Below are 25,332 nucleotides of genomic sequence, written 5' to 3'. Positions count from 1 at the left end.
CTCTGTATATACTATTAAAAAAAAGAATATATATATATATATATATATATATATATATATATATATATATATATATATATATATGTTGCACCTTTTGGGGCTTATCTTGTAATCTGCCTTGCTTGTGTTTCCTTACTTGGAAGAAACAGCGCTCGCTATTTTTCTGTAGAGAATGCTCTGTCACGCAAACAACATGCATGCTGTTCGTGACCTGGAAGAACCAGGTGCGCAACGTTAAGAAAGGAAATGCGGGCAAGATAGATGATGATTATCATTGCGGGACAAGACAACCCCCAAAGTGTGCGAACTTTTTTTTATGTGTGTAGGTCTCGTACCATGGCAAAGGTGTCGTGTATGCAGGTGTGCGTTAGTCTCCATGTTTTGTGCCGGTAGGTGTGTTAGCTAGACTGTTCTCTCCTGGCTGTTGCTGCAGCCAGGTCGGACTTGCAGAAAAAAAAAAAACGTTACACGAGCGCACACACAACGCTGTTCACCACGTCCCGCTCCATGGACGAAGGACTTTCTGTCGTCATTGGTGTATTCATGAGAACGTGCCATCACAGACTGAAACTGGCGTTGCTTCAGAGTATACAATAAACGCCTTGAATGTCAGTGACAGTTGTGCAGGGTTTCCGACTTTTGACAGCGGAAAATGCATTTGTGGCAGGCAAGACAGCCATGCAAATGTTGGCGGATGAGGTGCAAGAGTGAACAAGGCTCGGCAGAAGGACGTACGCCCGCGCACACGCGATACGGCTGATTGTCCCACCTAGCGTGCCTGGTCAACGCGCTAGCCGCACGCATTACGCACTTACCGAGAGAATGCACCTCAAGGCACTGTCAGTGTATCCAGTGGCGTACCAACTATTTCTCCAGCGGGGTGGAGTGATTGGACTCCACCCTTGGACTGATTGTAATTTCATTAGAATCAGTCCAGGGGTCATCTCAGAAAAGCGTTCTTGTGTTTTACGTGTATTTGAATGGACAGCGTCGGAGTTGCACCTGAGCTAAATCTTCCTCTTAATAATTATTTCTTTCCGACAGTGGGCTGGGATAGGCGTCAAATCTTCGTCGTCACGGGAAGCTGGTGCGGGAATTTCAAAGCCCCCCCCTGCGTCCCCTATATCTTTCTTTTGTGCGTCCTTTGCAAACTGCCAAGCCTCCATCAAGAGAAGTGTAGTCTTCCAACCTCTTGCACCATCTGTGGCAGGGACCCCCCTTGCACGAAAATGAAGAACAACAAAGCAAAGAGTGTGTAGTTACTTACCAAACTAAAAATTTTATTAAGTTTCCAGTACACGCATTACAAAATGAAGGGGAAAAAAAAGGGCTACAGAAAAAACTACACAGTGTACACCACCATCTTTTTTTTCTTTTTTGAAGTTTTGCTGGCACTGAAACATTTACACACACTCATACATGCACGCCACATTATATGCAAAAAACTCCTGGCCTCGCACCGTAAGACAGCCAGCCTGTAAGAATGCACGCCGCTGAAATGGCAGCACATGTACAAACCAACACAGTGCGTTAAAGAGAGAACTCCGCATCGCCTGCGTCGAATCGACACAGACGAAACACATATAGCACCGCAAGGCCAGGCTGAGGCTGAACCGTTGTCTGCAATCCAACGAATTCACCAGACGGGGATGCAAGAAAATAAGACAAGATTCACTCGGCTGCTAACAAAATCCACCAGAACTGCAAGGGCAACCCCTTCGCAAGACGATAGGCCTTCAAAATGTGTCGGCTGTGACGTCATACAATCAGCTGTGATGTAGGCATCAACCATGTCGCTATGGCAGGACTGCTAAAAGCCTGCTGCAGTCGTGATTGGACGGCACATTAAAAGTGTTTGTCCCTAAACGCTAAGACTCGTCTTTTCTCTTTGGCGTATGTTATCGACAGGCGCAAGTGTGCAGCAACTCTAGTAAACATGGAGGCTAAACGTGGCGGCATTGGCGACAACAGCACCAGTACCTATGACGTCACAGCCCATAGCCTGCAACTACTTCCGGCTCCGATTGAGAAACTTCTGGCAAAAAGGCAGTCTAGTGCTATATACTTTTATGACCCAAAGCAAACACTACTCCAATCCCTTAGTAACATGCATGGAGAGATTCTTAGGGTTTCTTGGCTTTCCAAGAAACAATTCACTCCCGTCTGGTACATGGCTACCATAGCTGATATAGCATTCTCAGAGGCACTATATAGGCGCCAGAACGGGTAACTCCACGCTGCCTGCAACATAAAAACCTGCTGACGACGATATACACGAAGCCGATTTTACTTAACTGCTTTCGGCTAGTACGTATGCCTCAATAAGTGTGTCGTCTGCTAGAGGGTCCCAGCAATTCTACAGAAGACACTGCTGCAGTTCCAAGATTAACAAGCCGATCTCAATGGCTCCTAGAAAAAAAAAAGAAACCTGGTACTTTCGCACGCATATCCAGCCTCAGCCTGTTATTGCAGGGACGTCCGTCACAGGAAGCAAGCAACAATCCTTCATTGTGTTATATAGTACACAGGTATAATGGTACTGCACCTTCTTCGCTCTTTTAAAGTGATTTCATCGTCACACCGGAAACAACGTCGCAAAAGCAGCAGCTACCAAAGCCCACATTCACTCTTATGGGGGGTTGACAGAGTGAGAGAGAGAGAGAGAAAGGCTGAGATGCGTTTTTTTGTACTTATCGTTACGCCATCGTGTAGTATAGCAATTATGCCGCTACGTCGAGTCTAAGATAGAACTACGCGCAATATTCAGGCGAGCCGCGGAAAAAACTCTTATAGGAACTGTAAATACTGAGGTCACCGTGACGACTCAAGCATGTCAAAAGAGTGAAGGAGAGCAAACACATTTTGCACATATCTTCGATTCAGCTGCCGTACAGGGTCTCCTTAGCCACAGCAGTTACGAAACTCCCGCTTTGAAATCGACAGCCATTTGCAGTGACCACCTCCTGGGAGCCTGCTGGCAGACTGATGCACTGCCTATTTAGAAACATGGCCAAGCAAGCACTGCTCTGGCTTCAACAATTAACGATACCCATTAGTTCACTTGTCTACTCATAGATGGCGTGACAATGATTAAATCTGCATTATCGGTGTCACTGCCATGGCAGCTTCCGCAATACGAGAAGCTTCGCAGCTGCAGTGATTAAAACACCCTGGCTGCTCTGCCTGGTATACCAGTAGCAGCGGCAACAAAAAACATAGTGGACAATGTACACACTACAAACAGACACGGTGGCCATTCATCAAAGCTAAAACGAGCTGACAAACTTAACTGATGCACCGTTCCCTCAGTAAACGGTGCATCGTGAAGCTACATGTTGTTAACATGCTGTTAGCATTCTGCTTTCAGCAAATGGTACAGAAAAAAAATTGTCTTCTCAATCCCATGGTTCAGGATTATCAGGGCTGAAGCCTAACAAACGACTAGGCTTAGCCCAGGGACCCGTAATGAACAGGAATGAACCAGTCAAGGAAAGAACTGAAGAAAAAAAAAAACGGCGCAGATATTGAGATGATTACACATGATTGTGCCTGTGTATTGTACAATGTTGGTTCCAAGTGAATATCCGCAAAAGCTCTGTATGATCTTAAGCTAGTGCCCAAGGCACATACACTTGATATAGGTCAATTTTCATGAAAGCTTCTTCTTTTCACATGTTTAAGCCCAAGTAAGGTAAAAGAGGTAAAAAAATGAGTCTAGCCAACATAACTGGTTTGCTAATTTAGTGGTCAGTTTATCCAAAACAAGGTGGTGAATTGCAAATCTAGCCCTTGCAAGTAAAAAAACTTCTTCATTGGTTCGACTTATGCTCTGAATAGCAAGTTCTTTATGTCAAAAATCAAATGTGAAACCAGTAATTTATTTACCTGAGCCAGCAAGTGGAATTAGTAATGCATTGACATCATGTGAATTGAATAACAAAGGATGGCTGTTAAGTCTGGTATTGTGGGCGGTATAATGTTCAATCTGTGAAAACCACGTCGACACATGAATAATGACAGCTTGTGCAAGAACCTGCACTTAAGCACAAGTTAACGCACCTATACTGACGTCCATATAAATGTTGTAAGACAAAACTTATGCGAGCTTTTTTTATGCTCTCATCATGGCTAATAAAAACAGCAATTTAGCAGGGGTTCATATGATGAGAGTCACAAAAAGAAAACAAAGGTTAAATAAAAAGATGAGGTAGTGGGGTTCAAGTAGAAACAAACTGTTTGATGGGAATTCATCTCTCACAGCAAATTTTGTTGAGCCATCAACATGATCACTGTTAACAGATTATGATTATATACTAACAGTCATAATTCTTTGTTGAAAGGCTAAGTAAGCCAAAAACATGGTGGGAGTTCAACATGAGCCAAGACAAACTCCTGGTTCTTCCAGCCAGGGTAAGCGTATAGGTTACATGCTAGATGAATACACGGAATGGCTTCGATGTTGTGGCGTCAACGAAAAAAGAACAACAAAAGTACAGCATAGAATATGCGCACCTCCAAAGGTATAGAATAGGTTGCTTTCATGTGCAACATCAGAAAGAAGAGCAATGCTGAATTCACCTTCCGCCAGCTTCGAGGGAAGCTAGAGGATGGTACCCATGTTGACAGCGAATCAGAGCACACTGAAGAACACACACATAAGCAAATGTATGAAAACAGTACACTCCAAGAAAGGCCTCTCAACTCGATAAAGTTGACACTACACACACGCACGAGCACGCACACACACACAATTTTTTTTTCTTTCAAAAACACAAGTGCACGGGCAAGTATTGTTCAGGGAGGTCAAAGTACGGCTTGATCCGGGTATGTGTGACACATTTTTTTTTTCTACTTAATTTCACGCGAACCGCTGCAATCCTGAAAGAAGTAGAAGTTGTCAGTCTGCGATGTAATACGCAATGAATGTCTGAATGACAGCTTTATTCCCTGAAAGTCATGTGAGTGACCGTGACGGTAGGAGAGCACAGAACGTCGTGAATGCCGTCACACCTGTGACGACGCACGTGGTATACGTCACAAGTGCATGGAGAGATGGAAAATTGTCAAAAAGGCTTCCACTGCCACTTGTCTTTGCTAACTTGGGATGCAAATATCAGCCAAATTTTCTGGATGGCATTTGTAAATTATGTGCCAATTGGCCATGAACTTGCAGGTGGAAGTTGGAAACCATGGCAAACATTTTACAAGTAGCCATAGGACAGCATTCACAGACGCATGTTCCTCAAAACCATCGTAATGTACCCGTGAAAACGAAAAAAAGTGAAAAACATCAGTATATCAACTTCATCAGCAGGTTTAAAAGACACCTGCCACTCGTACGGCAATAGCACATCAGCAATACTGACCATACAGTGGCCAGGCCAATTTTAATGGTGACGTACAACCCCACCCCTTGGATCATATGGCTCCAGATTTTTCAAGCATGCGACACAAAGTAATGCCTTGTATGATTAACCAAAGGCAGAGGACTAATGTACTGGTCGTGAAAATTGCACAGAATCCAAACTCGTCCAGTTTTTGCAACACGATGCGCTAATCTTATATGCTCACATTCCATGTAGTGGCGTTATCATGAAAACTTATGTGCCAAAATATGCAAAACAAAACACTGTTGAAAGCCCCTACGTAAAGTCACCTGTGGACAGACTGTGTTCACTGTATTATTGCACTAAAATCATTTCAGAAGGTTTGCACAGTTGCTGGTACACAGAAAGAAGTGTCCATGTAGAAGGAGAAAAAAAAAAAAGGAACAGATATATTCATGTATTCCAGGCTTTATTCACTAGTAGGCCACACAACAGTATGCAGGTTTAAAATGACCAAATCACATAATCTTTACATGAATGTGCTCTACAGCACTTCAATGAATATGAAATAATATGAGAGAGAATACGAAATGATATTCGGAGAAAAAAAAGTAATTTCTTGCTCCACAAAATAACCAATCATACTGTGTGTGCTTCATGGAATTAATTATGCAGGCCTTATACTGGAAGGGATGTTGGCTCAATATACGTACACAGCATAAGCAATACACTGGAACGAAAATATCCTTTTATGGCCAACTGCAACTTCAAAAATTCCAAGTGGATGCTTGAACTGATGTTCGCCTAGAGGTGCTGGAGTGCTAAAGGAAATTTTGTGGTCTGTGAGCATTTGATGTTTATCTACAAAATGGTTTCACCTGTGCTGAAAGTATATATATATATCGCACGCAGTATCAGGGCAAGTCGAGAGCGGACGGTATGTTTCATTAAAAGAAAAGTTCTTTTGGTACAACAGTGTAGAGTCTCTGCAACCTTCTGAAGAGATTTGATTGACTGACGTTTTAAAAGTCTATCCAACATGTCGCTTCAAGGAGGGACTTTTCGCAAGCTAGCAGGCACAGGGCATTTCTGACTCTGCCAGAATGGCGTTTTCATTGAGTACAAAACTGTCCTACAGTGTCATATGAAGTAAATTAAGCATGCACAGTCATTTATTACTTCCCGAGGCAGAAAAAAGAAATGTACCCTAGACAATATGGTTGAGGGTACGTAAAAAAAGAAAAGAAATAGAGATGTTGAGGAAAGGCGGTAGAGAACTGACGTGCACAAAGTTTCAACACTTTCTCACGACAGCAGTTGTGTACAGCAAAATGTCAAGTTGTACAACATGCACAGAGATGCAAGCTATACAATGAGACCCACATCTAATATGAAAAGGCTTACTCTAACAAAATATGTATATATTCGTACTTAAGTGTAATCCTAGCTTCAACAAAAATAGAGTTTTCTTCTCTTTATTTCACTCAGTTTTTTTTTTCTCTCCCTGCACCGCGGATCTCATCCTTTGCAAGACAAGCCACCAAATATTTTCCTCATTTCTTGCACGCTTCAACTTTTTAGTACTACAGTCAGTACTGTTTGCTACGCTCAATTTGTAACGGTCATAAGTAACCTTTTAGCTTGTCCTACTTCAAGTGTTTGGAGCCGGGGCAGTGCCAAACTGGGAAATGTCCCGCAGCGCATGATATGCAACAAAAATCTAACCAGTGACGCATCTATGAACTCGCACGACACAATAAACTCAGGAAACTTACACGCACATGCAGTGTAGCAGTGTTACGAAAATGTCAAAGAGACAAGGTCTGAAGATGCTATCCAGGGGTTTCTTCGGTTGACAGTGCGCAACTGACACCACAGAGGGCGCCGCACCCTCTCACGCAAGTGTCATGCAACATGCGCAGCCTTCGTCAAAGGTTTAAAAGCCATCCCACAAGCGACAGGATCTGTCAGCGAACAGTGTGACGGGGATTCCGTAGCATGCCCGGCGCACAGAGGCTCACGAGCTTCAGCAGCCCCATCCTTCTCAATATTTTTTCATGCACTGAAAATCCTACTACAGGTGCACAATGACATATCCTGTACATACGGTACAAGCACAGCTCCAATGTCTATTGGATGCACTCTATGATAATTTAATAATCACGTAAATAGATCCTGTCACGTGCACACTACCTTCATAAATTTTGGCAGAGACTGCACTAGTGCAGTTCACTCCGCAGTGAATGAGAACCACCGTGGACTGAAGTACTTGTGCAAGAAAGTTGTTGAGAGAGAACAGTACATTATCATGCCATGCATTTTTTAAACCCTTAAAAGCAACCTGAAAAGCAACCCTTAAAAGCAAAAAAAATGCTTCTGGGTCGTACAACAAAATTTTGCAACTATTGCAAGACATTTCACTGCTGCAAAAGTGCAAGCATACATGCAATCTTTCACACTTTGCAAATGATTTTTTCTTCTGTTATCACTGCAAGCTGCAACTTAGTAACCACGCTATGATAGAAAACACGGGCCCGGCTGCACCCCAATCGGGACGTGCACTCATTTTCAGTAATTAAGCTTCACAGCCTCCGTGCTGGCCCCTCCAACTTTGTGATGCAAATTACAAAATCATGCCAAGATAACCCTGTGATGCTGCACCTAATGAGAAGAGTATCATTTGCCAAAAGAGCAACCATGATTAGCGCAGAGAGTGGGGTACGTTTCCCTGCAAAGCACTGCCCCTTAAAGACCCTCCTTTTTGCCTCCATCCAGAAGCTCCAAGACAGCTCTGCAGAGGGCTTCAATGGCAGCCCTGACGCCGATCGGGAAACCTCTAAGCAGAAGAGCACTCACGGGAAAACAAAACTCTACATATCTCGCGCTTATTCACTTCGCCGTTAAAACGAATATCTACACTGTTCTAGGATTTCGCTCACAATTTCCTGCCTGTTTTATACAACAAATGACCATTCAAAAAATGCTCTCAAATAACAAACTTCCCCACCAACCTAAGGCACAAACTTTCAGTTTTTTTTCTACACTGCAATCAAAAAATCTTGTCGCTCTTTTTTTTTCACACTTTCACACACGTAGGTTTCGACACAGAGGGGGCATTTCAATAAAGCCACACTATCTGATGCTTTCTTTTTTTTTAGAACTCTTGTACACCATCTAGACTTGACTGACTCTTTTGCCATTTAACTTAAGACCACTTCTGTATAACACTTTCACAGCTTTTTTTTTCTTTTTAATGCTTGAAACCTGACACACATGGACCTGTTTTACTGGGAGGTAGACGATGTGCATTTCCGAGGCACCGAGGAATTATGTATACATATATATGTGTATATATTTATATATAGACTGTATTCACGCGCATGTGATTTTTTTTCTGTATGTATAATATATATATACTTTATATTTATAGACAGGAAAAAAAAAAAAAACGCTCACCAGGTAAAATGAAGGATACGAGATGGTAGATGGGGGGGGGCTTGGGGGGAAGGTGAAACATTCGACTAAACCACACACCGGGATTGGGCAGGCAAACGTAAAGAAAACAAAACAAGATACTCATCAAACGGAAAGAAAAAGAAAAAACTAGAACAATGTAAAATATTTTACACATTCAAAAAGATATATGAACTACATCGAGAACTGAAAAATATTGAACAACCCACTTGCTGCCAGCAACACACAATTTCTTGGCCAGCTTGTCATGTAGCACTACTGGAACTCGGGATCCAAATGTTTTTCCAAAATGCTGCAGTTATTGAACATTGGAAAGTTATTGTATATGACATACAACAAAGTACACCTGAAATGTTTCTAGCTGATGTCAGCATGTAACAAATATATGCTCACAACGAATACCGGATATAACGAAGATATTTTTGTGTCAGATGAGACATTGTTTGAAAGAGTTTTGAATGGCACCTCGGAGAAGACCAAATGACATTATAGAACTTAAGCCAAGTCTCACCACGTCATTCTGTATCCCATGCAAGGTAAAACAGAAGTATATTAAATATGGAGGAAGAAACCAAATGTCTCTCAGAATGCCATGTCTGATTTGCAATGATGCCTTTCATGAGAAGACAAGTGCCACCACGTTGAAAGCCTTCAGAAACACAGGATAGTTTCCCAACTGCCTGAACGAGAGAAGACATCTGCACGTGTAGCGATCTTGTGCTGATGGTCTTTACTTGCAAATAGGTATTTAGCAGACAGGTGCTTGACTATGTGCAAAACTGGGAACAAGACTAACATGACGAGCTGTCCGAAACGCGATTGCCAGCACTGCTTCTGTCGCACAATCGATAGAAGAACGTCGCGACATTCCTTCATCAACACTGCTTCCGACTCACCACGGGCACACGTGGCACCCAACACTATCCTCCTACCTCGCACGTTGGTCATGCTCCAAAGGCAACACCAGCTCCTACTTAAAGAATGGTGAATGCTACAACGGAAAAGATGTTCGACAGCCGAGAGTGTGTGACAGACATTGTCCTGGCTGAGACAATGCCAAGGTGAGCAACAACACGTACATTATGGTCCAAAACTTTGAGATGCGTATATATATTTTTTTCTTTTCCTGACAGTATGTTTAATGAAACACGAGATCGCCCTTCTCTGAAAAAACGCGAAGTCTTGAAGAGAAGGTGAAAAAAAAAAAGAAGTCATAACTGTACCCGCAAGTGCTAGCCGAACCGAAGATGCAGCTTTCTCCAAGGCTTCTATGAATCAAAACTTGGCCTTCACCTTGAAAAAAATGTTGAGAACCAACTATGGCCAAACAAGGCGAAGTCCCACGAGACAGGTAATATCCTTATCTTTCACACCAAAAGCTGACGCAGCTACAGCAATCACCACACTGGAGACTGAAGAAACGCCTTAGAAAACTCACAAACAAAATGACCCAGGCCAGCCTTACGATGAAAAGGCTCTCTTTGGAAATGCAGGGCTGCCTCACTTTTCTTTCTTTTTCTTCTTCAACCAATCAACAACAGACACCATTTTTGTTTCCCACACAATTGCCTCTCCATAAGCCACTCTCCTTTTTTGAATCCACAGTGATGACATCTTTTTGACCGGATCTTGAAAAGCCAACAGCCAACCGGCCCGCTATACAACATTGGTGCCGGTTGAAGTCTCATTCCGTCAGGTACTGCTGTTGCCTTTGGCACGAGTGTGACCACCTAGAGATATCCCGGAGAGACTGCCGGCCAAAACTGGCGCCCTCGTTATGTATGCTGTGGTGATAGCGCTGTGACGATGATTTTTTTCTTCTTTTTTGTGTGCGGAAGAAAGACTTTACGAGCTTTCCTCTGCTTCCTGTTGCTTCTACCTAGTGAATGAATAAAAATATGGCGCCCAACAGTGCAGGCTGATGTATATTGTGGTTGGCGTGAATGTGAAGATCACCCGCAACGCATGCCGGGAACATGAAATGAAGCGAGCAGGTGCAGGTGACGATAAAAGAAAAAGAATGCCTCGGCAAAAAAAAAAAAAAACTTCGAACAAAAATTACATGTGCCAGGCCTGTTTACAGAAAGACCCATTGGAACACGATATATAAAACAGAGGCAGGGGCCTCTAGCCAGGTTTCTACGATAGCAAAAAGTTTCATACCAGGATGGAAACAGCCACTCTGAACACCACGAAAAGCTGGCGGCGAACACATGCATGACATTACAAAAAACGGCACCTACAGTACAACTAGTCTGCAACATGTCGTCATCAGGTCAGGGTAGAGAGGGGCACATGAAGCTGCAAAGGCAAGGGGAGGGGGGGAGAGTGAGAGAGAGAATCTAGTAACGAACAAGGGAAACACCAGACACAATGTGAACGACGAGAGCCAGCAGAAGAGGCAGGACGTCCTCCAAAACTTTTGCGCATCTTAGACTTCCGTGAACTCACCTCAGGCGAAGAGAAGAGGGGGCGCCACTTACCATACCTACACACAGGCACGCCCCAGCTCTGTTCATCCATCACCCCCAGCTTATCCTTTGCACAAAGAACACGTACACAGGCACCTATGTTTGAGCCGCTGCTGCAAGCACTGGTCACGAGAAATGGCCGTGCACACATGAGAGAAAAAGACGCTAGGCAAAAAGACGCTACATGGACGCAAACATTGGCGATGGCTTCAAACCAAGGCCTGCCCTTCCTGCCTGTCATCACTCCATCACCATCTCTCTCTCTCATATCCTCAACTGCCTGTTTGCTTTCATCCCTTATTTTTCACTCCTTTCTTTCTTTCACTTCAAGCATGCACAAAAGAAGAATCTGTCCAAACAAGTAGTGAATACAGTAAACAAAGCCCTGAGAAATGCATGTGTGATCTAACGGGTTCCACAGATGAATGCTCAATGCTTTCAACATTATGTGCAACCGTGGAGAAATGTAACCGAAGTTCAGCTAGCAAAAGGGGGGTTTTCAAGCGCAGGCATGCCAGAGCAATGAACATATGCGGGCAATCTTATCTAGTATTGTGGCTGGCCACCATGCCAGAATGAGCAAGCCAAGAAAAAGAAAGATAGATAGTCGGGAAATCCCTCCACAAACCTGTTTAACTTTTTATTAAGAGTGAAGCTTAACCGGGAGACCTGTATTTTGGGAACCATATTCGCATACCTAGCATGCTTTGCACACAGTTCTTGTGTAGAAGAAACTTATTCATTGTACCCTATGTCGACAAGGCAACAGTCAGTGTTCTACGGCATTTTAATGTGCCAATGTCTGAAAAAAGAAATATTAGAAAAGAAGGAAGAAAAACGTTAGCCATCATTGGGAAATGCCTCATTGCCAAGATGTGCAGAGAAGCAGTATTGCGTGCTGGTGATGCTGCTGTCAAATGTGAATACCCGTCATAGTATGAGTGAAAAATTCAAAACGTACTCAAGCCCCTCTGCACCTGAGGTAAAGTTGCACTAAGTTCATCATGTAAGTTGAGTAGGTGCCCGATGTCACAGTGCAAATTATGTCTAACACAAGAGGCAAGGTATCTGATTGAAGAGATAAAAAAACAGAGGGGGCGATAAGGCTAGGATTAAAAAATGAAATCAACACAAGTCCATCTAAACGCTGCAAGCGAAAACACGGAATCCCTCACTTCCTCTTCATCAAGTTCTACCCAATGCCACACATATCAGCACATCGCTTTCAAAGTCTGGCATGCCCTGCACCAAAGAAAGGCCTCGTAAAATCAGTGCGCAAGAACAGACTGCTCGGCAATAATGTCGCGCAGAGAAAAACACTGCTCCGCCACGCTTGCCAACAACAAAAGAACCAACTAACAAAACTTGGGTTACCGCAACGCAGATACGTCCGGCAAAGGTGAACCGGAAAGTGCCCCGAGAAACGAGCAATTAGACCGTTACAGCCGCAGACAGTGGCAACTGCATGAGTGGACAGACCTCATGTCAAAGGAAGAGCAAAGCATAGGAAAGGGGGGAGGGGTAGAGGGGGAAAAGAGGCGTGAAAAGTGCTCGCGGCCCAGCTAGCGCAACAGCAGAGATATAGGAACTTTCGTGACGAAACAGGAGACGCATCACAGGAGCGCAGAACGACACACCGCTGGTAATGTACCGGTGCGAAAAACGGCCGGAAGAAACAGGTGGAGGCCCGACGTGCGGCAGGAGAAAGGTGATCGGCACGTCTTTTTTTTTTTTTTTTTTTCTTTCTCTAATTAGGGTGAAACGGGGAGACCAGGATGCAGTCCCAACCGTGACGGCACGCACACTGGACCGTTCCTGCCACACGTAGGCAAAGTGGACAGGAAAACAGCACAGTCAGAAAAAACACCGTAGTCTCAGTCAAAACTGTGGGGCTAAACACTAACACACAAAACGGTAAAAGCAGGTGGCGTAGGCAAGGGGAGACAAGACCAATACAAAGAAAGGACAACCAAGAAGACAGCAGATGCCAGCAAAACCGATTATCGAAAGTGACGCATGTCCTGGTGATAGTGGGAAAAGGATGACAAAAAAAGTGCACAGCTATGCGGTACTTCTTCAAGGACGTCACTTGAGTGCTCAACGGCCGGCTGCTTCTCAACGCTGCGTGTCAAGGCACGCAGCAGTGAGTGAAATGGGCAGAAATGTGCACATGCATGGAGAGCACGCAACTGTCGTCTGCTAGGCAGCTCCTTCGGAGTGCGCAGCCCGTGATCGACAATTTCCAACCTGAAGCACTGCTTGCTACCAAGCAGAAATGCACACAAAGTGTGTGCACACTACAATTCAACGTAGGCGCAAACTATGCCACCGCAACAACATGGTGAAATAGATGCACTTCCGTCCTCTTTTTGTTGACGTCGGGTGTCAGTGACTATTCATTTTGTCTGTCTGGTTCTGCGCAGCAAGCAGCAGATGTTGTGGAGCACACTAAAGGACAGCCTAGCAGACGACAGCGGGTGTCAAAACGAGCTATGCTATTCACAAGTAATAAAATTCAACAGGCAAATGATCAGACCTGGAAAGACAGGACAAACACAATGATAGCCAGCCCTGCTTGCTAACGTGTTTACCTTGTCTTCTAGAATGGTGTTTTAGAGTGGCCAATTCAGCTCATGTCATTAGAAGACGTCTGCACTGCCGTCTGCTTGCTTGCATTGCTGCACATTCTCTCGGTGTGAACTGTGTAAGGATGCGCCAACCAGCAGGCCGGTTGGCAACTCAGGCAACGTCATTAAAGAACTCAAGAGTGGAGCAATACCAGTCCTTGTCTCTCTCGTTAATTTTAGAGCTCGCTTCACCTACTGGTCAGGGAAGCTGGCAGCACTGTGATGGTGGCAGTGACGCTGCCTTGCTCAAAATACGAAGGACGCTTTGAGGCTGAAAAGCTTCGCAACAGCAGTCGGCGCCCCAGATGCGTGCAACGGCCAAAAGTTGCAAAAGAAAACAAGGTGATACTGCGGGGCAGCTGGCCAACACGTATAAGTGAATGGGCACACGGCAGAAGACCAAGCACAGTGACAATGTTTCTCTCAAAGCTGCAGAGCCAAGAGTCTGCCGATGCACACTGAAAAATCATGTGAGCAAAAGAAGTTGGAGGGTCCTTGTGAAGTGTATAAATAAAGATTCATAGCAGGCAGAACAGACCAAAAAAAAAAAAAAAAGAGCATGGAAATTTAGTGCACCATCGTGCATCCACGGTGGATATGGAGAACAACTTAACAAAACCTACACATTGGGTCGTTTGTAAAGCGCGAAGGAAGAGAACACAAGTGTACATAATAAGGGCAGGCATAGGTAGCTAGAGCAAACAGCACTCGAGGCCGTAGCCTCTGCATTCCAGAGAGGAGTCCCCACAACGCGCAATCGTTACCGTCATTCCCCATAGCACCAACAAAAACGCATGCACTACTCGGCACGTTGCGATGATTGTGATCAACGTCGAAGGCCGGCAGCACTACGACGACGTCCTCCGGGCTCAATCGGGACAGCCCGTTTGGCCTCTGCCTCACCGTGGCGCGCCGCGGTCTTTCCCGCCGCGGAAGCGCGTGACACTCGTAGCAGTTCCTATTGCAGTAGATGCACACACATAGCCGGCTTCCCTGCCCAACGCAATGGGGGCGCGGTGTAGCCACATTTTCGGAGTTCCCCGTCTTTCGTTTTCCTCACGTCCTGTGTCGATCGGCATCTCCCGTGCTCCCCCGTTTCCGGTAGTGGGGAAGGGGTCGGGAGCTGCAGATGTGCACGAAGGACAGCCGCGCACTGACACCAAGCACCACAAGTCTTGCGACAGGGAGTGTGAGAAAAAGAGAAAAACTAAAAGAAAAAAAGAAAAAAAGTCCACTCGGAAACTGTTTTTTCTTCTTCTTCTTCGTTGCCCACGGCACCACTGTCCCACAAAACAATGTGGCCTCGTCGAATGGCAAAGAGCTTTGCCACACGGCGCTCCACCACATTGCATCACTCCTGTCTCTGCCAGCACCACCAGTCTAGGCACCAAAGAAAAAAATAACTACAAAAAAAAATGGAGAACCCACACACAGAGCCGCACCCGAGCGTGATGCGGCGACGACAATGTCAGGAGACAGGGAAGAAACCCTGCAACGTGTCGCCAGCCGACAGCGACGACTCCGAGCTGCGTGGCGCTGAGGAGTGCACCACACGGATGGGAGGGAAAGCCAGTCGTCAAGTTGAGCGTGTAAAATAAGTGAGGTAGGACTCGTGAAAAGAGAAAAAAAAAAGGGGGGGGGGGGGGCAAGAAAAAAGAAAACACTCAAAAATGGAGGAGGCACTAAACACGAGGAAAGACTAAAACTGACAGGCACGAATGTTTAAAAAAAAAATGGCAGGACCTCAAAAGAAATAATATATTTATATACGGTGGTGAAGGTTTCGGCATCCCATCGCATTCTTCTTTCGTTCTCTCTCCATGCAAAAAAGGAAGGACCTTGCCTTACTTGTTTGTTTTTCGATGGCCTCAAGTCGTTGACCACTCGGTGTGACAAAAATGTGAAGTTAAAAAGAAAAATGAAAAGGTCTGTTCGTCCACTCCCACGAATGTCTTGTCGTTCAGCAGAACTGACCCGTTTTCAGTTTTTTTTTTTTTAAGAACCTGAGCAATCAAGGTGATTTTAGCATTCCAAGACTTCTACTGAGGGAACATAGGAACAAACAAACGATAAGAATGAAACCCGCACTATTCCGTTGCTGTTCATAGCCTTGAGTCTCAGTGGACTTGTACGGAAGTCTAACTGTAAACGTATGCCATATATATATATATATATAAAAAATACACAGTACAGAATGGTCTCTCTATGCGAGTACACTCGGATTCCAGTTACTTGCTGCAATACGTTCCACATGCACGACTGTCTTGAAAGCGAAGGCATGCGGACAAGCCAACAAAAACTTAAGCCCCTCGTAACATACTTAAAGCAAACAACACCACGCAGTTTTAAAACATTCTGAAGAAAAAAAAAAGAGAATTACAGATACCCAATGTCTTAAACAAGACCCGATCGTCACACAAGGAAGCAAACAGGACAGAACAAGTATCTAGCGAGCACTGCGAGCAACTGCCGCATGTTGACAGTAGAAAAAAAAAAAAAAGCGCGAGAGAGAGAGAGCCAGAGAGAAAGCAAACAAAACTGACATCCTCGTGATGATGTGATTTTGGTCAACAAAAAGAGAAGACTCCTTTGACCATAATTATATCAAGGCTACTTAGCAGCCACACCAACAATAACAAATCATAAAAACTCTTTTAGAAAACAGCACCGGGAAAATAACACAGCACCCAAAGGTGACACAGACATGCACACGCACCTGCAAAAAAAGAAGAAGCATGACGTCGAAGAAAGACGTGTAGTAAGATTGCAGCGACAGTGGGTGACTTGCTTGATAACTAATGAAGGCGACACCTGTGGTGCCTGAACCTGTGATGACTGCTAACCAAGTTACCACCGTCGAAAGAAAGAACACCGGGACTGGGATGAAACACGACGTGCACGTCGACAACAAAAAAGCTGCGAGAAAGCAAAGAGCAAAACACAAACAGACAATTACAAGCGTCATGCCCGCCCGCATCAGCCGCAATAAAACAACAGGAATGAGGTACTCCGAAACACGTTACAGGAGAAAAAAAAAAAAAAACTAAACCTGTGTTCAATTTGGCATTTGTTCGCAAGAAAAAAGAGGAGAGAGAGAGGGCGAAAGAGAGAAAAAAAAAAAAGAAAACATCCAGTAATTTCGTTCCTGCCTGTCATCACTTTTGTGCCTTTTTTTCTTTCCTTTTTCATTTCACTTTTTTTTTTCGATCGTGAGGTAGAGACCGTGGAAAACTTGTTCCCTTCCTGGCACCTGTCGTAGAGACGACGTGCCGCAGCACGTGATGAGACATCTGACGCAGACCCAACGACGAACCTTGTCACTCAGCACATCACTGCTTTCGGCGCTGGTGGGGCGGCGACAATCCAACAAATGACTTCTTTCACCTTAGCGGCACGAAAACTTGTGCCAGCAGCCCTTGCGTCTCCCTTTCGGAAAGCCACCCTCTCTCTTCTTACACCCTTCTCTTCGGGCCTTTATCTTCACTCGGCATTCCAGGGCTGACCACCGCGGAGGACGGTGACGTTCGTACACCGTCTACCGTAGGCTCTCTCAAGACTCTTTTCTTTTTTTTCTTCTTTTCACTGTCGAAACAAAATCCTCCTGCGCTGACGACCCACGGTCGGTCTTGATTTTTTTTTTTGTCTCTCCCATCGTGACTTGTCGTCCACCGCTACGCCGCTCTTAGCCATCATCATCCTGCTCCATGCTGGATACGCACTGGGAACTTGGCATTCTGAAAACAGAAAAAACGATAAACAAAACTCGTTGAGCGAAGGCGACAACCATGTTCAAGTACAGTTGAACTTCAGCCGAACGGAACACCTGTACATCTGAAACCTCAATAAGATGAACATGGATGTAACGTATTATTGGACACAACAAAGTAAATTAATGAGTTCGCAGGCTGCGCCCTATTTCAATGGGTTAACCTACGGCTATAACAAAACCAAAAGTACCGTGCAACTTGATTGGGTTAAGTTGGTATGAATCCAGACCCAATGCAACATTGGATATAGCAAAGCAGATATCTGCTCACTCACAGTTCAAAACATGCTTTTTGGGACGCAGGCATTCCGTAAAGGCATTCCGAGCCAATAATTTACGGGTATATAATTGATTTCCAGCGATTTGGCCGCGAACATGTTGGCATCTAGGAGCAACAAATTTCTGGCACAGTGAGCCAAGGTAGCATGCTTGGCACTTTGCAAGAAACGCTATCACCTATCAATGTCGTTGGCTTGCGGTGTCGAGTCACGCAAAGTCTCACGAAAGTGATTGTATTGCCGACAAGAATTGACTGAGAATACAGCTCTTGGGTACAGTGAACTAGAATACAGGGGAAATGCGCCAACCAACGCGATGGCGTGGGTATCGCGCAAGGTGGTGCTCATATCGGCAGTGTTGTCGTCCCTCACTATTGAATGCATCTAGCAAACTGCAGCTCCAAACTGGCTGTGCTCCAGCACGCAACATGCTTCACTGCAATGCACCTTCAATAGTGAGCGACTGCATTTACGCCTTTTTTTTTTCCAAATAAATTAATATTTGCAGGCAAGGCAGCGTTCACGTGTTCCACCGCAGGGTGCTGTTCGCACGCAATTGATCGGTCGAGCATGAGTTGGGAGAGTAGTGAGTAGCATCAGTAGAGTAGTGTGTTGAGGTGGGATGCGAGATCGGTGGGCATGAGTTTTGCTGGGCTCCAACAAGACTGGCGAGCTGCCACATCGACATTATCGCTGGGATCGGCCAAATGGCACAGCCGATCTCAGCGATAACGGGGCGAGGGGGGGGGGGGGGGGGGCAAAGGCGGCAGCAGCTTGCCAGTCATGATGGACAGTGTGCTTGGCACAGTGCAAGGAGGATGCTGTCGCCCGTCGACACTGACGAGTCAGTTGACAGTCACGCGAAATGTGGAAGAGATCTTACTTCCCTCTCTGAAAGTGAACGACCTGAGAATACCGCCCTTGCCGCATGGCTTGCAATGCTGATGCGTGCTGTCACAAATGCGTGGCAGCTGCTTCATTGATCAATTATAATCAATCAATAATTTATTTCAGTATCAAAGACACTTGGTTATCGACTTCATTATGCTGAGTTTCACTGTGTAAAAATCATCAGATATGACAAAGTCAATCTAAAATTTTTGCCACAGCACATAAAGAATACATGTTCATTACAAATTATTGGATAACAAAAGAACAGTAAACTTCCGTTAATTCGATCCTGACGGGACCGACAAAACTGGTCGAATTATCCGGTGAGTCGAATTGAAAGGCAGAAGAAAAAAAAAAAAAACGGCCATGGCTTAGCTTGGTTAAGCCTGGTGATTGCGAAGCAATAGTGTGTAGCCGAGCTGCATACTGGGCACGCCACTTAGAAAGTCATTGTTCTCGTTCTTCTTCCGTCTCCGTAGCTCGCTGATGCTTCCTCTTTGCATTCTGCCGAGCTGCCTTGTTCGGGAGTTAGGCCGCCTTCAAGAGTGGAACACGATAGCGTTATCGCACCCTGTTCGCACCGCCTACTCAAACGCGCTACGCCAGCCAAACGTCGCGATCGGCAAAGATAGCCGGGCCCCGACGCACCATGAAGGCGGATGCGATCATGGGGCGAGTGGTGCGCCACGTGTCGGGGCAGCTCCGTACATTGCGAGGAGGGTGTCTTCTGTGTTTGCCCCAAGATGGCTCTGCGTGTGCGCAGAGCGCACAAGAAATGTAGTGGAAAGGTACTTCGCTACTCGTGAAACTGCGACTTCTGTAAGTTACGTGGTCATAATTACCGATATATACCGCAGTATAACTTTCTACGGCACGTTTCTAAGGCAACACCGCATTCACTAGAGGTGATTTTGTCCCGTTCTGAAGTAGCCAACTCGTGGCTAAGTGGTAGCGTCTCCGTTTCACACTCCGGAGACCCTGGTTCGATTCCCACCAGCCCAGCTTACAAGATGTTTTTTATTTATGAAATGACGTTATTTATGTGACGTCACTCTAGGTCACGTGGTGTGACGTCACGCAGCGAGGTCACGCTAAAGGTCAATGGTGCCTACCACCGCCTCGCCACGGAACGGGCTGAAGTGCGACCTAAAGTAGTATTGCTTCGCAATAAAAGTGCCAAAACTCGCCTTTGATTCACTTGGCAGTACTGCCTTAGAAGGTAGCCGCAACACAGCCACGTTATGTGGTGAAGCCTACAAAGTAGGGGAGAAAGGTGTTACGGTTACAGTCACAGTACGTGTTCCTTCGTTTTCAGCGATTTTTCTGTCTTTTGCTTAATTCCACCTGCCAGATAATTGGACCACTTTCGCCTGTCACATCAAGGTCGATTTCATGGAAGCTGGCTGTAGTGACTGTAGTGAGCGCAGGCGCCACGGTGGCCGCCACGTCGCCGGCAGACGGCGCCACGAGCCCCCTGCCGGCGGCGGCCATGTGGTGCACTGCAGTATGGGACCGTGCAGGTCCACTGCATGATTATAGATGTCATCCCCGTGCGCAGAGCGTAGCTTCAGTCCTCATTTGTTCACATAATTATGCAACTATTCAACAAGAATAAACTGTTTTCTCTGTACTAGTGAATGGTTGCACATCTTGTTGCCGTGGTATTGTGGGCTGCCTCCAGATGGCATTGCCCACAGACCGTGCCAACAGTGCAGTCTCTAGGCATCATCAGCAGTGCCACCGTTCGGGATGCCTGGTGGTCGGCACACTAGTCGGCATATTCACGGTAGACGGTTGTGTTTGGTCAGGCTTTGGCCGCCGCCTGGACTTCGTTCTTCCAGGACCCAGAAACGTCGATTAGCAGGTGCGCAGCTTGCACCCCAGACGTGTTACAGATACTGTTGTACTAAACACGCATCATCACATGCGAGATGTGTATGACAGGCACATAATGGTTTCGAGATTCGTACGTTGACAGGAATGTTTCAACAGGCGAGGAAACGGGGTTCCTCTTATGCTAACATTGTTTTACGTGCACGTGCACAACACCCATGTACACGTATGCATACACCAAGATCCATTCGATTATCGAAGTGCTGACAGGCATAGTGTGTGGTTTATTTAAAAGTGCAAGTATGGTTACTCCACAAATCATGTTGGGGTTACACGTTAAAGAAGTGTTACAGCAGGAGGCCCCTGAGTTTCAAAAATGATCTTTCTATCTATGTCGTCAGGAATGAGCCAGACAACACCTGACTAGGCCACCTAGCTGGCACCGCAACACTGATTCATGCTGTATCCTCAGGGTCACTTGGGAGCCCATTTAGCATAAACTCAACCACGTAGACTGGATTGAAAGATTTTTTCTAGATCACGTCATGGAGGTAGAATGCCATTTTTGTGCAGATGTGATAAGCTTTCCATACAACAAACCTACTCTCTTTATCGGCTGCCTCATGTCGGTCGTCATGGTCCCATCCAACACACCATGCATATTTCGTAATAAACTGTTAACACCAAGGATGAACATGCGGAACAAGCACACCTTTGAGCACGTAACAGAGCATTCACTGCTGCATGCGATTGCATGGCACTGCGAAGGATACTTTGGACATTCAATGAGCAACCCAGAAATGGGTGTATTCACTTACTCTTGCTTGATGACAGGCTTCATGTTGTTGTCATTGGTGGTGAAGTCGGCTGGCTCCGAGTCATGCCCGTACGACGGCAACGAGGTGGAGTCTTCCTCCTGGGAGGTGTCCGAATCCCCCTGGTCACTGTCCCCCTCGGGGCCCGCAGAGTCTCCCTGGTCGCTGCCACCACCTCGAATCGAAGGCGTCTCCACCTGGGTGGTCATGGCAACACCAGAGTTGTAGCCAACGAGTGAACTAGATCAATGCAGCAAAACAGTTGTGTAATTACTGCATTTGAGCTTAGATTTCGCAATTCCTTTTCTTCATCCATTCTTTCCATACTGGAGCACTGTGGGTACGGTTTCACGCAATCAACAGGTACAGTGCATAATAAAGTATGATGCACTGTGCAACAGTCAGTGTACCATGTGATAACACAAGGAGCATCAAACATGGTTGGTATTAAGTATTGTAGGGACGTATGGCAGGACTAGGCAAAAGCACTCGCTGCATCACTCTGGGAAAATCACTGAGATCAAGTTTCGTCACATCATTAGAATAGTCCCACAACGTGCCCTAAATTGTAAGAGTGTAAATTGTGTGAGTACCCTAAGTGCAAATTGTAAGAGGGAACGCATTGAGTGACTGTTAATTGCCCCCACAGGAGGAATGGATGAAACACAGCACAGCAAACCTTGCCAGGCATTACTTATGGCCCTTCCTGTTGTGTGGAAATTGTAATGTTCTGCACAATGGGAAACCTTATGTCATTGCTGATGATATCGAAACATGTTCATTTTGTACTTAATGTTGCATCTTCATAGATAACACATGCCTGATGCCCTACTTGCAAGCACACTAACAAACATCCCCAACACTCGCTCCCCAAAATAACATGTGTGCGCCTTGTCTTGACAACACTATGTGAGCACATTCAGGCGGCACAAGCAAAGAGCTGGGTAAGTAAAGAATTACAGTAGAACCTCGTCCATACGTTTTGGGAAAGAAACGCAAGAAATAACATGCTAACAGGGAAGAAAAGCGCTAGACTCCAATGCCCACCGAGCCGATGGGGCCTGCGTGGCCCAACATGCGTGTTGTTGTTTTTTGCAGTTTTGGCAAGCTTATGTCAGCGCTCCTCAAATTGGGTCTGTCCAACAGTCTCTTTTCTTCATGCGGGGCGTTTCGGCGGGAAGTTTTGACATGCACACTCTGCGAGAGATGCCGAATCGTGTCGACCGGGTGAAACCTAAGTGGCCTGAGGCGCACTTTCTCGCTTTCCTATTGTGCAATGTTTTAAGATGGCTTTGCGCCACTTGCAGCAGAGAACGGTGGTGGGTTTAGGTGGTGGGTTTAGGTGGCGGTTTTAAAAACTTACGGTATGCTTCCAAAGGCGATGCGCCACACATGAAGACAAACAGCTAGATAAATGAAGATGTAACGTGATAGCGTGGCAGTGACAGCTGTGGACACAATGTGCAATGGCCCATTAGGCTTGTTAGTACCGGAAGAGGAAACTGACTGGATGCTGGCATTTTCATGTGCTAGCCTACTGCTCTCGATCATGCACGCCTCACACCTTTTATTGTTTACGTGGGATTCTGCAACTGAAAACGTATCATACGGAGTGCAGTTTGGCAATGTACTTGATTTTCGTGCCAAAAAATCTTGTTTTCAAGGAACATATGAACAGGTAAAAAAAAAGAAGAGCAACTACATTGGCTCATGTTCTCGATCACGAACGTTGGCGCCGGGAAATGGTATGAAACGGGATCTTATCAACAAGGTTCTACTTATATTAGCAACGGACCCTTTTCCTGATTTACAACAGTGCTCCATTACATTGCACATGCTACCAACTAGTGGCAGCTTAAAGTCAACAGTTCAATGAAAAAAAAAAAGTAATTGAAGGGGCACTTAGTTATCCCTATGTGAATGAATGTGAAAGCATTGCGACCTATGGGCAATGCCTATGCTCTTTCAGCCAAAGGTAGTGGGTTTAATTCCCGCCACAGGTTGAGGGCTTGAGTGCCTTAATTAACTACATCTTAATTAACGGTACCTTAAATAACTTTGCCGTAATTAACACTGAAAGTTGTGGGTTCGACTCCCACAAAAGGTTGAAGGTTCTATGCCTTTATGGACCATCGTGTAGTCATGCACCAATGCTGGATTTTCCGCTTCATGAGCCATATAATGATATTGCATTTTAAAATATGCAAACAGCACCGCTCGATCTCGTCTATTGTACGTGCGCTCATTCCGAGAGCCTTGCCTATATTTTTCATCTCGTAACACAAAAGCTGACTGCAAAACTAACTTTACTGCCACTAGCTTATCAGGACTTTTCTGTGGCAGACCTAGCCCAAGTAGCAGTGTAAACGGGGCCAACGTTAGGCAATAAGTGGCCGAAGTAGTCAAACATTGGGCTTACAATGGCCGCTGGCAAACCAGGCTCAATGTTGTCTTATGGCCAAGCTGTAATGGGTGGCCTGTGAAGATGGAACCTTAAGTGCTAAGTCAACAAGTTCCGATATCAGCGAAGACATCGAGTGTCCCAACAAAGGTGGCAGCTGTTACATGATGGGAAGGTCACAGTGGGTCTAGAATGACCTTGATTACAGTGTTGCTCAGGAGCTCAAGTAACAACGTAAGAAAGGTCACACTGTGCAAATGCTTGACGTAGGGCCAAAGCAGACCAATGTTGGGCATACAGTGGCACCGTGTTGCTAGGCAACTGAGTGTCAATGCAAGAGGGGCTATTTCGTGCATATTGTCACGCGGTAGTGACGGTAATGAAAGCAGCCAAACTGGGAAATACGAAACTAGCGTTTTATTGGGTGAACTTGTGCCCTCAAAAACAGGCTACACTCAAAGAACGGCGACAGCGGCGAACACAGTCGGCGATCATCGAAAATCTGATCAGCAGATCAAGCGCGTCAGCTTTTATACAGCAGTCGTCGAATGTTCCAGACTAATCGTTGGGACTCGTGTGCCTTCCACAAAGTTCTACACCATTCGCGTCACGTGATGAAATCAGATAGCACAAAGTTCGGCGACAACAGACAGCAGATAGAAGCATCGATAACTTTCCAGAAACTTCGGATACATGCAGGCACATCCCGCGCTGTGCGATAACATTTGTGAGGCGGTGAAACGTGGTCGCCTGATAAAGATTAGTACACGTGTAAATATGCTTTAGATAGTGTCACAGTGGACCAATGACGGGCATACATCTGCTTTCAAGTGCTGTTAGGGGCCCAAGTAGCAATGCAAAATTGAGCTATATTGTGCAAGCACAAATGTAATGCTAACGCAACCTAACATTGGGCATACATTGGGGCCGCATTCCAAGGTGTCAGTTGTACACCCATAACCACCAAGAACCACTCACATGTGGCGAGGAAGTGGGCAATCCGGCGGCACACGATGGCAATGCAGCCGCAAGGGCTGCAGCTGAGCTTCCCACTTGCGGATAGAGGCTCGGTGCGCCCCACAGGGGCGGACCCACCGAAAAGGGGGACTTCTGGTGTCCACCGCCAGCCAACGCCGCCTGCACACTTCCTAACCCACCCAGGCCACCTGCCTGTGCCGCTGCTGCCATTGCTGCCGCTGCAGGTGAGACAAAAGAAGTGCGAGAGAAAGTTGCATCAGGAGAGCCATACAGTCGCACGTACATGCGTCTGTCAATTCAAAAAAGGGACCCAAAGGCAAAATCAGGACATGCTAAATTGACAGATAACATAAATTTACAGGTAACAGGGATTCCGCAAGCAAAACAGCGACGTAAACACATGCCATTGTGGAAATGTTGCATTAGCTCTCGCACATGTTCTGCCTAACGTTTACCATTGTTGGATTTCAA

General features: G+C 45.7%; 1 protein-coding gene across 1 annotated transcript in view; it reads right to left on the bottom strand.

The window, feature by feature from the left end:
- Window positions 1-1,254: 1,254 nt before the first annotated feature.
- The window catches only part of LOC126527623 (uncharacterized), a 35,549-nt gene continuing 11,471 nt past the window's right edge, over window positions 1,255-25,332 (bottom strand). The window contains exons 6-8 of the mRNA XM_055068883.1: window positions 24,862-25,079; window positions 21,486-21,679; window positions 1,255-17,633 (exon numbers count right to left, since the gene is read on the bottom strand). Of these exons, the coding sequence (XP_054924858.1) occupies window positions 17,582-17,633; window positions 21,486-21,679; window positions 24,862-25,079 (464 nt within the window). The 3' untranslated portion in view covers window positions 1,255-17,581. The remainder of the gene's footprint in view (window positions 17,634-21,485; window positions 21,680-24,861; window positions 25,080-25,332) is intronic.

This window comes from Dermacentor andersoni, chromosome 9 (genome assembly GCF_023375885.2).
Source record: "Dermacentor andersoni chromosome 9, qqDerAnde1_hic_scaffold, whole genome shotgun sequence".
In the NCBI taxonomy this organism is placed as follows: Eukaryota; Metazoa; Arthropoda; class Arachnida; order Ixodida; family Ixodidae; genus Dermacentor; species Dermacentor andersoni.
The sequence above is the reverse complement of the archived record's forward strand: the minus strand, read 5'-3'. Positions and strand labels throughout refer to the sequence as shown.